The 17,129-nt window shown below is 35.9% G+C and overlaps 3 protein-coding genes and 1 non-coding gene across 4 annotated transcripts; all 4 read right to left on the bottom strand.

Moving 5' to 3' along the window:
* Positions 1-3,581: 3,581 nt before the first annotated feature.
* On the bottom strand, positions 3,582-5,204 carry LOC108823541 (uncharacterized). Its single transcript, XM_018596773.2, has one exon. The coding sequence runs from the start codon at positions 4,790-4,792 to the stop codon at positions 3,743-3,745; it is 1,050 nt and encodes a 349-aa protein (XP_018452275.2). The 5' UTR covers positions 4,793-5,204; the 3' UTR covers positions 3,582-3,742.
* A 1,965-nt stretch (positions 5,205-7,169) lies between these two features.
* On the bottom strand, positions 7,170-9,005 carry LOC108827170 (formin-like protein 20). Its single transcript, XM_018600521.2, is given in 2 exon segments — positions 7,170-7,784; positions 7,787-9,005. Coding segments are annotated over 2 exon segments (1,470 nt in total). The 5' UTR covers positions 8,817-9,005; the 3' UTR covers positions 7,170-7,344.
* Positions 9,006-9,973: 968 nt separating this feature from the next.
* TRNAS-AGA (transfer RNA serine (anticodon AGA)) lies at positions 9,974-10,055 on the bottom strand. Its single transcript has one exon. It is a non-coding gene; the product is annotated as a tRNA-Ser (tRNA).
* Positions 10,056-10,218: 163 nt separating this feature from the next.
* LOC108828205 (protein phosphatase 2C 16) lies at positions 10,219-12,990 on the bottom strand. Its single transcript, XM_018601812.2, is given in 5 exon segments — positions 10,219-10,877; positions 10,986-11,091; positions 11,181-12,035; positions 12,038-12,419; positions 12,753-12,990. Coding segments are annotated over 4 exon segments (1,455 nt in total). The 5' UTR covers positions 12,197-12,419; positions 12,753-12,990; the 3' UTR covers positions 10,219-10,542.
* Between the last annotated feature and the right edge of the window lie 4,139 nt (positions 12,991-17,129).

Below are 17,129 nucleotides of genomic sequence, written 5' to 3'. Positions count from 1 at the left end.
TTTTAGAGTAAAATTTAGAGTAATACATTGGAGATGCTCTTAGCAAAGATAATATATAAGTGTCACTGATTGGACGTCTGAGTTTATTCATGTGTTTAAATGGTATTTATACAAAATAGATTAGGTCTCTACATATATAACTTTTGGCAAATAAGCTAAAGACCCTAGTTGACCAATAACAATATCATATTCATTAACGTAATTAAATATATAATTCATTTATTATCATTAACATATAATTCACATGTATAAAATTAAAATAGTTAATTTTCTTCTTTTTAAGAAACACATATAATACCATTAATATTAATATAACTAAACACATATTTAGTTTTTTTTCATCAATCAATATTTTTATTTTTTCATCAATCAATGTCATTATTTAAAACATTAGAATATATAAACATTTGTCCACAACTCATCCACTGACATAAAATGATCTGATCGTTAAGAAATAATACTCCCTCCATTTCAATATACTTGATGTTTTAGATAAATTTTGTTGTTTTATAATAGATGATGTTTGCATAAATCTATGTAACTTTAACTTTATCAAAAACTATGTAACCAATTGAATCTTTATCATTTTTATTTATAATTAAATAAATTAGTTTTAAATTATAGTTTAGTAATACTTTTAGTAAAAAATAGTTTTTTTTAATATTTGTGCATTGAGGTAAAACATCAAGTAATATGGAACAGATGGAGTATAATTTAGTGGATAATGATCATGGTATCATGTAAATAATCAATCATGTTTCTGAAAAAATTTCTTAGATAGAATAATTGTTATGATTGACAACATAAATTACAATTGATTGCCATGTCAATCAACATTTAGGAAATCTCAAATTTACACTAATGTTTAGGAAACCTATAACTTTAATATTAGTGTTAAAATAATTGTTAGCAATTAACTTATATGTTAGAAACTGCACTAATGATCTAAATTTGTTTGTTATAGATACATAATTTGTTAGTTGGTACATATTTTATTAGCTGAAGCTCGTAGTTAAACATCCCAATTGTCAATCTCACATGGAAGAACAAAGGCGACTCAACATTGTTGGTCGGGATGCTGTCGTTTTGACATAATAGATGAGTTCTTTTGATATTTAATGGTTGTTTGATCTTTTAGGTGTTCAAGGGAAGCTTGATTCAAGCTGCAACTTCGAAAAAGAACCAAATATGTAACTTGGACGAAAAGGTACAATCTCAATGAAGAGTTTCTAAATCATTTGTATTGTTTCTAAATGGTTGTTCTTTGTATCTTAATTAGGACGATAGAGGAATTTTCCATCTTCCTAAAAGATTTGATGTGTCGCCCACATTAAAAAGGCTACAAGAAATGCCTTGTGGCCAAATCAAACGGTAAGAAAATGAAATTTAGTAAGGTGTGTGTGTACACAGCTTTTGCATTTTTGGTTTTTTTGCTATGGTTTTTGAGGTGCAGTAACATCATTTATGTTTGCTCTGCTTCTTTGCTACGGCTTTTTGAGACGCAGTGACATCATTCATGTTTCCTCCTATACATGCATTATGTATTTGTAAACTTTTAATTGGTAATAATAGCAATCATCTGATGGTATCATACATGATTCAGACTAATTTCTCGTTTCACTATGTTGATTCACATTTTGGTGGTTTGTTAGCTATACCTTATCTTCCACACGCACCGGTTAGTAAGACCTTTGTTTCATATACCTTTCTTACACTGAAAGATAATCTACCATTTCAACGCATAATGGAACAACTTTATTGCATATAAACAAGCTAAATGCAAGTATAGCACTAGTCAATGAGATCTCAAGTATCTTCATCTCTTCTGTAGACATGCAATGATGCAATCCCCAAATGGTGGGTATGGTTCCTGGTCGAGTTCCACTACCAGTGGAGATCACTGAAGCTAGCCAGTCTTTGTCAATGCGAAGCAATACCATGCTATCATGAGGAGAAGGGAGCAACGTGCCAAGCTTGAGGCTCAGAACAAACTAATCAAAGGCCGGAAGGTAATATAATATTGGGCCAACAACACAAACAAAAGCTTCTCATGTAGAAAAGCTATGCTCATCTCTGTTCTTCTTTTTTTTTTTTACTGCAACATCCGTATCTTCATGAATCTCGACATGTTCACGCTCTTAAAAGGCCAAGAGGATCCGTTGGAAGATTCCTCAACACCCAAAAAACTTCTCCAAGAATCCCAATAGGCTGCTGCTAAAGAACAAGAACATGACAAGTCGGTCCAACAGGCAAAACATGTCTAGATTCAAAGCTTATATGCTGCAGCACAACAAAGACCGTGGCTTGACCACTTCTGGCTCTGACATCACATCTGTTTCCGACGGTGCTGCTGATATCTTCGGACACACTGAATTCCAGAGGTTTTCCAACAACTCAGACTAACCGAGCTATGCTTGTTCATGGTTCTAATGACATGCATGGAGGTGGGGACTTGCACCATTTCTCTGTCCATATCTGAGACATTGGATCTTTTTGGTGCTGGTTTCATGTTTCCCACCAAAAGGGGAAGTCATCCTTGGCTACTACTACTAGTTCTTCTGCTTGCTGTCACTTGTTATGTTTCCATTTCACTTTATCTATGTTTAAAGACATTATCACAAGAACAAAACGACCATAATCTTCAGTTTGAAAGCACTTTTAGTCTTCGCTTACCATGCATGTATCTCTTGTGTAAACTACTGCTTTGATTCTGTATGAACACTGATAAATAAAACACACAGATTCTGCTTTCCACTCCATGGATTTGTGTGAAGAGACGCTTGTACTCTAAATATTTTACAATTTAGTTGACAAAGTTTTATAAACACTAAATGAAGAATCTAGTAGTTTATAAAGTAAAACGTTATTTCTTATTCTGTAAACTTGAATTAAAAAAAAGAGGTTGAAAGATTCTACTTTGAGTCTTATCAGTTTGAGAAGTTGTCATCACACACTTAAAAGATACTTGAAAATATTACCATTTCTTGGACACGTTTATTAATAAAGTATCAAAGCCGTCTGTTACCAATTATTTCCTATAAAATTATTTTGAATAAGGTAAGAGATGAAACTTAAGATTTCTTCTTACTATTTTGCGTCACCGTAGTAATCTCTTTCCTCCGGATCAAAGTCAGCCATCTACTGGGTGGGCTCCAGCCGCTCGCTGTAATAGCTTGCTTCTCGGGTGGCTCGCACCCCCGGGTGGTGCGGCTGAGCCAGAGTGCTTCCAGAGGCATCTTCCATTCATATCGATTTGGGTTTTTCTGCATTCTGCTCCACAATACGTTGACTTATGTGACAGAATACAAACTTGTGTCCCTGAAACACTAACAATGATCATAATAAAAACAAAAGACAGCATTTTCAATTATACAAAGTCACAATCAAACCTGTAAATCACTTTCCAAAAGTGATTCATGAATTACTGATTATAACATATTGCCAAATCAAATCTTGTCGTGTGAGCATAGTTGATGCAAGAGTGTGAATTGCCCAAACAAAGTCTTACAAGTCATCATTTATCATACCGGTTTAATAGGCGGTTATGGTGAACCGATCCGAACCTGGAATCCAAGCAGATGTGGTAATAAACATTTCTTTATTTAGAAACAACTGAATTTTAACACATTCCTTACAATATGACTGGAAACAAAAGAGAAAGCAGAACAGCTAGACAAGAACAAGAACAAGAACAAGAAATTATAAATAACATTTCTCTATGTGGTTCTCAGAGCTGTTAACACTATGATTTAGAGTAAAACCCGTCATGGTTCTTAGCCGAAAGCCGTTTCAAGAACTCGTAGGTAGTGATCATAGTTGTTGCAGACATTGACATTGAAGCACATCTTGGTCCCAACCCTCTGTAACAAGCTGTCCATCCACCTTCCCTTACCAAGTTTCTCACCGTCTGTCCAATACTCGGTCCACGCTTCCCATTGTTATTGCTACTACTACTACTATCTTCCCCATCAAGAACCTGCAGCCTCGTCTTGATTGTGTCCAGCGGCATCGTAATCAAAGCAGAAACACTCCCAGCAATCGCAGCACTAACCCCCTGAACAGCCATCACCGTCTTAGAGTCCGGTTTCATCGCGTTCCCATTCTCTCCGTCCTTCTTACAAACATAACACCCAACACCACCCCAAACCATCCTCTGCGCAACAGAGTAAGACGCCCACCAAACCGCGTTAGACGGCGCATAAGTCAGAATCGATATCCCAAACCCTCTGTATAACCCTCTCACTCCATCAGCTCGAACAATCTTCCTAAACGCATCGAACCCGTTAACATAATCACAACACCTAAGCCCGCTGCTTCCTTGTACCATAAGCCTCTGGCTCACAACATCAACAGGAGTCCAAACAAGCTGAGCAGCCATCGCAGCCGTCAACCCACCAACCGCATTAGCAGCAGCAGAGGCCTTAGCGTCAGTAAACCCTAACCCAACAGCAGCAGAGCCTACGCTACTCTTGGTAACCTCCAGAGCCGTCATGTACAAGGCCCTCGCAGGGATAGTTCCCATCAGAGAAGTGCCGAACCCTCTGTACAACCCCCTCAAACCTTCGTGTCTGACAAGAGTAAACGCACCTCTGATGCAAGAGCCTTGAGAGTGGTGACACACCTGCTGCCGTGTTTTCATCAAAACCGCAGGGTATAGAGCTCCAGAGACACCTGAGAACAGAGCAGCTCCCAAAACGAAGAACTTTGACTTGTCCAGCATCTCCCAGTTGATATCCGCAGGGATGTGAATCTCTTGGGCCGATGATTCTTCCTCGGCCGTACTAAGATTCATCTTCGCCAGCTTCTTTGACACAGACCCAGAACAAAAAGGAACAAACTTTCGATTGATATTTACAAACGGAGACTGTAACGTATCTCCAGGATTAGGAAAGACCAAAACTTTCTAAAAAAGGAAAGAAAGATTAGATTCGCCGAGAACGGAAAAAGGAAAGGTTTTCAGAAGGGGGGGCATTTTTTGCGCCTTGTCTTTGATGGGAAACGATCGTGCGGATCTAGCAACATCACTCAACGATTCCGAAACAGAGCGATCATATCGTATAATCAGTCTCTCACCGCTAAAAGTCGTTTCCTTTTTGGCCGGAGAAGATAATCCAATAAGCTCACACACACACCAATACGAGAGACGGAGGTTAGAGAAAGTAACGAAGAGGACGAAGATGCGAGAGACCTTATACTGTTATAGAAGCGAGACTAGGGTTCTGTTATTTTTATTTTTTTTTTGTTTTGTCCGGTAAACAAACGAAAATCGAGATTCCGGTATAGCTAACCGGCTTTGTTTTATCCGGTTCGATTAACCCGATTTATGCTTTTCACTTTTTTAAGGAAGTATGGAGGCTCTGCGTAAAATCAGATCGCTGGCAGGTGACACGTGTCGGTCACGACGGCTGAGATAGAGATGAGGTACAAAAATAGTCATCGAAATCAACGGATGAGATCTCAGGAGAGAGAAAATGGATCCGCTTTTTGTTTGTTACGGATAAGATGACGTGGTGTCCATATCCTTTGGTCGTTGGGCGGACACAGGTTTGGAAAGGAAAACAAGGAGCAGGAGTCAGTGTGTGTAGAGCTGAGTCACGTGATCCTTTCAGACAAACTCACGTGACCTCACTTGTGCATGATTCTTTTTTTTTTCAGTTCCACCACTCCTCCTCCATCCTTTTGTATAAAGAATATCTTTTGGGTGTAGGTTTATCATTTCATTGAGATGCTAAATTTCATGAACAGTGGTGGTCCTAGAGCAAGAAACCACCAAACATCAACAGAAATCATTTCCTGCTGTCGTTGTTTCATTTAAGTGACATTGTTAGTGTCATACATTTGAGATTCAAATCTGTAATATCAAATAACTTTTTTCTGAAATAAGTATCAAACAAACCTACATTACTCTTTTGGTCCACCTATGAAATTTATACATCGTTGATCATTTCTCTTCAACAGATTTTAGTGGGGCAAAAGTTATAGACTAAACTCTTCATCAAAGAAAAAGTTAAATATTTGAACAAAAGAAAAGAAAAAGTTAAATACAAACCCTTAAAAAAGAAGTTATATTCGGCATGGAACTGATTCCAAAAAGTACATTAACATTGTGATTGGTCTGGGGAGATTATGATCGGATCAAGTTCTAAATAATATTGGTTGTATACTTTGTACATGTTGGACTAAATCAACCTTAGTTTTAGTTCACCACAATGCTCCTATTCGAAAGATACATTTTTATTGGTTCAGAATAATATTTTCCATGACTTTATAAAGTATACGTCGGCAAGAAATTTGTTTTAATGAAGTATACAAAATACAACCTTCTATTATTTTTTTATGTGCACAAATCATTTAAACTTAAAAGAAGTTCATGTCCAAAGTCCGATCCGAATTGGATCCATTACAAAAGAATTTTCTAAAATGGTTTTCATCGGACGGTCTGCATCACTATTACGTCAACAAAAAAAACCAAAGAAACGAAATATCAACAAAATCAGAAAAGAATGGTTGGAGATCTTTCACAATACCATAGATTTTTTTGTTCTCATTGTCATTGTTAATAGTGTTCTAATGAGCGTTGAGTTATAATAGAGGGTTGGTATCTCAAGGTTCATTGCCGTGACAACTCACCGAAGGGCTAGAGCCTCCGCTACCAACGAGGAACTTAGAGAGTCATCGTGGTTGATCATCGGGTCTTGCTTGTTCTGTGAAGATTGCTCCTCGAAAAGCTAGATTTGAATGATCCATTAAATAAGCAAGAACAGCTTTAAGTTTGGCAAAAAGAAAAAGAACAGCTTTTTATTTTTTTAACTCTGAAAAATTATGCTATTACAAACTATGAGAATGTTACAGACGATTTTACAGCAGGCAATTCTACATGTCACTGACTGTATCACCTCATCTAAACCACCATGTCGAATCCATTCCTGACGTAAAAACATTAATAAATCCTTAGTCAAACCACTGGACCAAGGGAACTTCCACAAAAAAAAAAACAGCTTTAATACAAACTTCTATTAAAAAAAAAAACTGAGATTGTGATGGATATTAAAGATGGATGTTAGTTATTGGGCCAATGATGGGCTTGAAAAAGTGGAAGATTTGTTTTGGTCTTTAAAAGGCTCCGTGGCAGATAATTTTGCTCGTTTGTTTGTTACTTATCCATGGTGTAGCTCGAGAAACTAGTTCAAGAAATATATATGATGGACACAACACAATTTACTCATACACACCAAAAGGAAGCGACGATCAAGAATAAAACACTCCAAAAGAACGAAAAAAAGAAGAAATCAACGTCTGTACACATGGGCCTAGGCCTCGAATGGATTTATAACCAGTTTAGATTTATGAATCGCCAGGACCGGGCTCGGGTCCTAAATTGGATCTCCCTCTTTTCACGGAGTTCATCTTCTCCAACTTGAGTCCAGCTCTGAACCTCGCGATGAAATCATCAGCTTTAGTATCTACGTCGGGGCTCGGACAAAACATACTCTCGACTGTCTTAACGTCAACTGACTTATGATCGTCATCATCAGGTTCGTCTGAGCTTATGCTAATGTTGCTAGCCATCCTGACGTAGTCTCCACGCTTCACGAATTTCCATGCCGGCATTTTGAACGGCGGTGGAGGAGGAGGCGGCGGGATCGGCATCGGTGGTGGCGATTCGCTTCCAGTGTCATAGAAGCGAGTTACCTCGGCTTTGTGTATCTTCGCCGTTGATGAGCGTGATTCATAGCTCCGATATGGTGGAGGTGGCGGAGGAGGAGGCGGCGGATTTGATCTAGCTTTTTGGTTTTACCTCTTTTGGACTGGAAGAAAGGTGGTGGAGGAGGTGGCGGGGGCGGTGAATAGTCAAATGGAGAATCGGAGCCGAAGAGTAAATCGAGACCGTCGATGCTCTGTTGCCTTTGCTTCTTCTTCTTTTTCCGTAAGGCAATAAGAAAGTCTTTCGTTGCCCCTCCGCCTTTCTTCTTCTCATGTTTACTGCTCTCCGGCACCGGAACCGGAGTGATCAGAGGCGTCGCCGCTGCAACAGAATCACCACTTTGCTTCTTCTCTTCCTTTGCAGCAACATCTTGATACACTCTCTTTGTCCTCCTCTTCGCTGGCTTCGACGGTGGAGGAGCACGAGGCGGAGATGGCGGAGGAGAAAGAGGATACGGAGGAGCAGAAGGCTGAGGCAGCGGATTAGAAGGCGCTGATAGCTCTTCTACTACTTCAGCTTTCTCAGTTTCGAAACCGCTCCCTGCTCGATAAATCGGAGGATCTGAAGATTCATAACGGCATCGACTTACACGTGTATCGTCGTAAAATCTCCACCGTTCATCGGATTCAATTTCTCCGAGCCGCAGATCTGGATACGAGCTACTACTCCTTAAACTGCTAAACCTCCTCTTGTACACCGTCTGGTCGGGAAACTGATCACCTCCGTGATCATCGATCCAATAACGCGGCGTGGATACACGAACCCCGCGCTCATTATTTTTACCGACTTCTTCCTTGTTGTGATTGCTGCTTTCGTCGTTATCAGTGTTGCGGCTGAGGAAACCGCATATAACGGCGAAGAGGACGAGGACGAAGTTGAGATAGTCCCAGCTTTTGCGGACCAAATGTGGTCGGAGAAACTGTGAAACAGAGGAGAAGAATGGATGGATAATGAAGAAGACTATGAGGATCGCCGCTGCTCCGGCGAAGAATGCTTGGATGGCGACGGTGGTTGCGCGGCCGCCGAGACTAGATGTACGGCGGAAGTGAGTGTTATTGCGGCGGGATTGAAGCCAGAACGGCGTAGACGCGTCTCCGTCTTCTTCTTCCATACGCTTCCTTTTTTAAAAAAGAAATAACTTTTTGAATTTAGGATTTTAAAAGAAAACTTTTTTTTTATGTGAGTAGTTGTATGTTTTAGATGCTGCTGTAATGTTTGCTTTATATGCTTTGCCACTTCTGTTTAGATTTTTTTCTTCTTTCTGGATTACTACTTTACCTTACACCTTCCTTACAAATAAATATGTTTTTGTCTTGAAGTGTTAGACATGTTACTTGTAAGATATGTTAACTTATAAGGATAAGTTATGTGTAAAATTCTTCATTTCATAATATTTTATACATGTATATCACTCTATTACATGTGCAAATACATATCTACTTACATAATATTTTATACATGTATATCACTCTATTTTACCAAGTCATCCATGAAACTATTCAACTTAAAATTTCAGAATATATTCCCTTTTGCCCTTTAGAATAATGTTTTTCTTCTTCTTCTCACTGTTTACATAGTACTACCATGTTTGAACTTGGTAGCAAAATAGGTGAATCCACGAGAATTTGGAGATGTATCTAGAAACTTTTGTTATATTTAAAAAAAAAAAACTTGTTTTCTGATGATTTATTAGATAAATAAGCTGGAAAACGGTGATAATTTGCTTGTGTATGTTGGAAATGAAATTACAAAGATATTTGCTTGTCATACAGCTGGATTAGATGAAGAAAATACATATTTTTTTTTTTGTAAACTAAGAAAATACATATTGGTACGTAAAAATTGTTCAACGTAGTCGTATATGTATAACGTGTTAATAAACACGTTTTCTATACGAAAACCAAAGGCGTAATAAGCATGTTAACTTGTAATTTCGAATAAAATGTGTGTTCAAATTTTTTAATTTATATTTATCAAAGAGTTTAATAATTAGCATTTCTGGTCAAAGGGGGACGAAGAGAGCCGGCGCTATCGTTGCCCCAAACCGTCAACTTCAAATATTTATATTATCAAATCTTTTGTTATTTTTTGATTTTTTCCCTACAAAAGAAGATAATCTAAAAATGATATCAACTTTCTATCATAATCTAGATTCTCTTACAATGCACAGTAGATTTGGTTTCACTGTCGGATTCAGTTTAGTCAAAAGAAATTGCTATGGAAACAAAAACAATTAAAGATGAGAAAGAGGAAAATAAATACAAAATTCGTGAACGGCAGGATTCGAACCTGCGCGGGCAAAGCCCACATGATTTCTAGTCATGCCCGATAACCACTCCGGCACGTCCACTTGTTGTCTATACACTGCGTTCTTTAATTACTTATACAAACCACTGTTTATAGCCGTTATTTCTACAAGTCTGCTGCAGTCTTACCCTCTGTATAACATGCACGTTACAGAATAAAACGCATTTAAGGTTAGAAAAATAGGCAAAAAAGGATTTAATGTGACATAGTTGCAATTACAATTTCATTAGCCAGATCACAAAACATTACAACATATTCATCTATTTTAATACCCAAAACGAAAGAAAAAGACATTATCTTGGCCTATTTCTTCTTAATACATACGAGTCCAAGTTTTCATAGAGAAAAAAAAGGAATGTACTTATAATTAGCTATGCATCATCATCATCATCTTCTTCAGTCTTTACTCTAACAATATCGAGTAAATTATATGTAAAAAACATGTCGAAATTAGATCTCTTACGATCTAAAATATAAGAAGATTCTGCAAACTTACCCCAGTAAAAAAGAAAGAAAAAAAGTAATCATCATCAAGCTCTGGTCTTGAACTTTCTTTGAGCTTTCAAGTCAACCACAACGATGGAGATGTTGTCTTTGCTTCCCTTCTGAAGAGCAAGCACGGAGAGGTACTCAGCCGCGGCTTGGCAAGCTGGATCCGTTCCTTTGCCTCTCTCCGCTAGAGGAGGTGCACCGTGCTTCTTGTGCCACATCAAGATTCGTTTCCTCGCTACTTCACAGACTTCTTGGTTGCTCATCACGTCCCAAAGACCATCACTGGCTATTATCAGACAATCGTCTTCTCTTGACCTAGGCATGAATGTCACTTCCGGTTCCGGGATCACATATGGCTTTAGATATCTGTCACCTGCAAAATGGGTCCAGAGGAGGAAAACACACACAACGAGAGGATCTAATGTTTCTTGATGAAAATTAATAGATGCATTAGAGATTAATAAAGAGAAGCATTGGTTACCAAGGGACCTAGACATGGCGAGAACACCAAACACACGAGCGCCTTGCCATTGTATAACTTTCCCACCAGCATTTTCTATTCTCGCATATTCATCCTCTCTATCTGGCTGCAAGAAAACATAAAAGAGGTGTCAAGAAAACTTCATCAGACTCGGTAAAGATCAAAGAAAAGAAAAAGCTAATATTATTTTATTACTTTGTGATCAACTGATAAGGGCATGGCTTCTTTGCCACGGTATAAAACCGCCCTCGAATCACCGCAGTTAGAAACTACTAGATGTGATGAACAAACCAAAGCAACCACAGCTGTTGATCCTACAGTCTCAGAGGCAACAGCCTCAAGAACCACATCAGAGGAACCAACACCAGCAGCGGCTCTGCCGATTCTTCCTTCAACCTCACCGTCAACGTTTAGAAAACAGTTAGTGAACACTTTCTCCCACTGCACCTGCCTACCCTCTCCAGTGTTCCTCTTGCACAACTCGTCTTTTATCCGCTCTATCTCTTCAGCCAAAGCAAAATGGAGTCTCTCTCGGCAGTAGTCAGCAACCTGATAGCCTCCATGACCATCATAAACACCGAAGAAATGACCAGTGAGGTGAGTGAGGCTTGGACTCATACCCTCATGATCTCCCATCAGCATTTTGATAGGTAACTTCAAGAAATGAGGCAACACGGCGACAGCATCCTCCATCTCAGATCTATTACCTTGAATCGAAACCGTTCCCCAGAGAGGGATACAATCCAGCTCATACACGCTTCTCCCTCTCGCCACGTGATTATTGTTGTTACTACTATTCTCTTCTGGCAACCTAATGACAACCTCTGAACCATCTCCAGCCTTTGTCCCCTGGATAATAACTTCAGCTGTGGGAACCTGCTCGATGCTTGATTCCCCTAGGATAATGGCTTTAGCGAGAACTCTACCGTTTTCAGACAACAAGCCGAGCTCAGATCCAGCATCGACGACTAGTAAGCCTTCGCTTATGACAGCACTAGTATCCTCCAACACCTCGTCTTCATCAGAGTAAGAAGGCCCTTTCTTGGGGGTTGTTCCTGTGCAGCAACTTCTTCCATGGTGGAATCAGGTAACAAGTCAGCTGAGTCAGTAACGTTCTTGAGCTGAGTGATGTCCAGAGTTTGTGATGAGTCGCATATAGAGTTAGTAGCTAAGCTGAGAGTCACTGCAACTGCTGGAGTCATCTCTTCCATCACACCACACCACACCCTCCAGAGAGAATATTTTATTAAAAATTTTACCTTCTTGGAAACGAATTGTTTGTACTTTTGTTTTGATTTAAGACCATTCGATAGTTCGCATCTTCTTGGACTCTTCTAAGCAATGATTCATCATCTCCTCTTCCATTTTACAGAGATGGAAGCAGATCTGAAGGGATCTATGGAGGCTAACGGATCCTCTTTTGTCTTTTCCACCCTATTTGAGATATTAAATCACAAGACAAAAGCCTAAAACATTCGAATCAGTGACATCTTCTATCATTACAGAACATGGATGTTTCTGGATCTAAAGTAATAAAAAAAAACAAAGCTTCTTCAGCTTTTTTTTTTAATTACCAAGAAAAATAAATAGAAATATTATAATTAAATAGAAAAAAGGTAATTAAACTTTGCTATTAAGAAACTAAACACAACAATATAAAGAAGAGAAGAGATTCATAGCATAATAATCATCATCCGATTTATAAAAGCTTTACTCTATAAAACACGAATATATGCATACATATATATATGTATAAAGAGAACTTACAAGCTGAATCTAACGATATTCTTAAGACGCAAATTCTAATGCGAACAGAGAGAGGAGAAGGAGTAAAGAAGGTCTTCGTTTTTCTCTCTCTTTGTGATGCTGCTTGTGCTTCGGCTTAAAGAGAGAGACTCTCTCTCTCTCGAGCGAAAGAAGAAGACGAAGACGAAGAAGAAGAGAGAGAGAGAAGGGGAGAATATTGTGTGGTTTGCTCTTTTTTCTCTCTTCTGTGTTTTTTTTTTGTTCATAAACAAAAAAGAGTATTTGTTTATTACAAAAAAATGAGTATTAATTAAAGAAAGGACACGTATACACAAGTCCTTTTTGTTCTCCTTTTTGTCATTGTCCTTCTTAAGGTCGCTTCAGCCAACACCTGTCGATCTACCAACATCACCTATTATTTCTCTTCTTTTCCCCTCTCTATTATTATTTTTTCTTTTTTTCTTTTTTTTTTCTTTTTCTTTATAAACAAATAAAGATGTTTTGTCAACATATGTTTTACATGCCAAACATATGTTGTTATACTTTATTTACTCATGCTAATGGTTACACTTACACATATGAAACATTCTTTTTTCTTGGTAAAATGTTAAATAAACACATATGAAACATCTATAAAGAGTTTAGATTAAAATCCCTCTTTTGTCAAATATATTGCATTAAGAAAATTTGGTTTTATTAAAAGTATATTAAAGGTTTCCACCAAGTCTTACGCATACCCTGATTCTAAAAGGGAGATTATAAGATGTATAAATAACATTTGGTTAAATGTATTAATTACAGATAAGTGAGACTTAAGAAACAAATACTCTTTTGTTTATGAAAAAAAAAAGTAACATATTCTAATTAAGGATTTTATCATGACATGTGTATGCAAGTATCAGTTCTATATGACAACTGTATGAGATGTATATATAGAATGTGAGAGTATGAGATATGTTAACTAATGAAATCTTGACACGTTGATAATTTGATAAATATGTGAATTTAATTCGAGGTATATAAAAGGTTTTTCACCAAGTCTTTTTTCACAAAGTCGTTTCACAAAAGTCTTGACGCGTACACGTTTACACTGATTCTGAATTAGAGATTATAAGATGAATAGAAAACATACAATTATGAATTAAACAATGACATGTGCATGCATGCATGTATTAGTTCTAAACGCAACTATATGATATGAATAGCTGGGAATGGAAGGAAACATGAGGAACCACAACTGAGTGAAGCTCGCCTAAGCTGTTACAGAGACAAATAGGTTCGAAACCGTATTGACTCCCTCAGAGGCTACCATAAAGGGATTTGACAAAACTTTAAGGTTTTGGTTTGCAAACCGATGGGAGTAGGCTAGGAGCTGTTTCGTTTAGGAACCATTATTCAAATAGACTAGCATCTTTTGTAAATAATATTTTTTTTGATTTAAATAAATTTAACATTCATTCAAAAAATAAACAGTAAAATAAAATATGAGAGTTTGCGATACGTGAATGAAGTCGGTAATTTGTTCAACATATTTATGTTATATATATAGTTTTCAATATAAAGAGTTATAATTCGTTCAAAAATAAACAGTTATACTCAAAGCACAAATCATGAGTTTTTTTTCTCCATTTTCCTCATTCTGGTAAATATATGATCAAGAATTTTTGTTATTAAATAGATCGATTATACATTTTATCCAATTACATAAAATAAAATATTTTGGTATTTTACCACCTCAATAAAAAGAATGTTTGATGATTTTTTTTTTGACTTAAATGTTTGATGATTCACCTACGTATTATATTGAAATAGCTTTTCTTTCCCCACTATATATACTCGTATTGGAACTTGTCCATATATACAAGGTAAGAATAACACCAATTATTGTTACTATCAATGGAAAAATTCACACCACACTCGTAGTGTGTTATGGTTTGTCTTAAAACTAATCATGTTTCGAGAGACGTATACGAAATTGTGATATGGCTAAAAGAGAGAAGTTGGAAGACGACAACTGAGAGAAAACAATATATATTTTGATAGTTAGCTTTTTAATAGTTTATTTTCTTCTTCTTTTTCTTGGCTCGGTAAATGATAAAATGCAACGTGTTTTTGTCTTTCTGAAAGTGAAAGCGATGACTATCGCAATAATTCCGATTTTCTACCTGCCCACGTGGCTGTCTGATTGATCCAGGACGAAAAAATCAAAATATTGGTGTTTATCAATTAATAGTGTTGAGTAAATACACGACTTGGGATGGTTGTACTGTGCACTAGGACTAAAGTTAAATTTCATTTGGTGGTAGATAGCTCAAACAAAGAAAAGAGATATTTTAAACTGAAGTGTTACAAAAAAAAATGATATAGACTGACAAGAGCTACAAAAGCAGGAATACTACAAGAAATATGTTGTCAAGATAAGATTTTTTATGATAAAAGTAAACAAAACTAATAATACGAAGCAATTCAGTTGATAGTTCTTTTTTATAAGAATGTGAATTTGCATTAACCATGTAATGACACGAGGAGTCGGAGGAGATACAATGTGTTTTGATGAAATCAAATCCTATTGCATCTAATTAGCTAATCAAAGCAGTGGTGTCTTAGAGAACCCAAAAAAAAAGCTAAAAAAACTCTCTAAAACAAAAAAAAGTTTAACCATAATGCATAGACTATAATTAAAGCTTGGCTACAATAAGACTCCAAGAGCAGCCATTAAACTTCAGCAGATCATTGCTTTACCTTGATACCGGAGCCTGCAACAAGAACAATAATCATAGGAGAAAGCAACCGGAGAAAAATCTGAGGTGCCGCGGATTGTCCCTAAGGTGACTGCATAAAGGCTGAGATAGGCCAAGCAGGGGCGGCAATCCCTGGTCCGGCCATCACACCCAAAGTAGTCCACTCCAGACGCTGATATACTCCAAAAAATATATGTCGATAGTCCAAGAAAATATAAAATAGTTTAAGCGTACATGAGATTATCATATATTTTTACTGTCACTTTTTATTAGAAGAGTAATCAAATAATCAGTTAACACGAGAGAAAACATTAATTTATTTTGACTTCCGATTTTCAAATTATTAATTAACTAGATAATGAATGGTCCACACTTTCTATATATATATATATATATACTAACAAATTTTATTTTTATTTTTTAATACAATTTTAGTTATTAAATTAGACATATTTTAAATTAATATTATATACTATATAACTTCAATATTCATATTTTTCATCAATGTATTGATTGAACTTTTTTGTTTCATATTTTTATTTATGGGATGTAAATTTTGGATTAACATATTTTTTATATTAATAATCAAATTAAAAAAATTAGATATGTAATTAAATTGAACCACCGTTAGTGGCCAAGTGGTAATGACCGTCATGCAAAATCCACCTTTTGAAGGAATGCGGGTACAAATATCGGTCATATCGAATGTCACAGCGCGATCACAGTGTGTTTTACGCCACTTCAAGGTATTATCACAGGCTGATTCCGGGCCTTGGGTGATTACGAACCTTCAAGCTTTGAACATCCATATTAAAAAAAGATCTGTAATTAAACACTTATTGTATTTGTATTGAAAAGAACTTCAATAACATTATAATTAATCATTATAAACAGTGACAATTCATAAAACATCAACAAAATAATAAAGTGAATAAATATTATATACTATCAATAATTTAAAACACGAGAAAAAACAAAATAATAAATCGCAAAATATTACTTTTGGATTCTCTTTGATTATATGTATATTATGTTTAATCATAATCATACAATTACCTTTGTTTTTTATTTACAATTTTGGTTTAAATGTATTATTTTGATAATATTTGTGAGTTTATTATAATACCATGATTCTTTAATTTTAATCTTAAATTTATCATTGTAAGAATATGTTTTATATACTAGTATTTATATTTATTATTTAGTAATATGTATTTGAATCGTTTAATCATAATCATAACATTACCTTTGTTTTTTATTTACAATTTTGGTATAAATGTATTATTTTGATAATATTTGTGAGTTTATTATAATACCATGATTCTTTAATTTTAATCTTAAATTTATCATTGTAAGAATATGTTTTATATAATAGTATTTATATTTATTATTTAGTAATATGTATTTGAATCATTCTTTTAAATAAGAACTAGAAAAAATGGCTACAATATTAGCCATTAAAACAATAAGCTAAATATATGATAAATCTAATAATGATATTATTATTAATGTTTTAATAACTATTGCTAATATATATTTATTGATTAATAACTCCAATCTATACTATTATTTGAGAAGTGAATTTGCTTATGTGTCATGTTCTCCATGATTTTAGGAAATATTTTTTTTTAAATATAACTTTTATATATATTATATA

The sequence above is a fragment of the Raphanus sativus genome, chromosome 9 (assembly GCF_000801105.2).
Source record: "Raphanus sativus cultivar WK10039 chromosome 9, ASM80110v3, whole genome shotgun sequence".
In the NCBI taxonomy this organism is placed as follows: Eukaryota; Viridiplantae; Streptophyta; class Magnoliopsida; order Brassicales; family Brassicaceae; genus Raphanus; species Raphanus sativus.
Note: the sequence above shows the minus strand (reverse complement) of the source record. Positions and strands in the feature narration are given on the sequence as shown.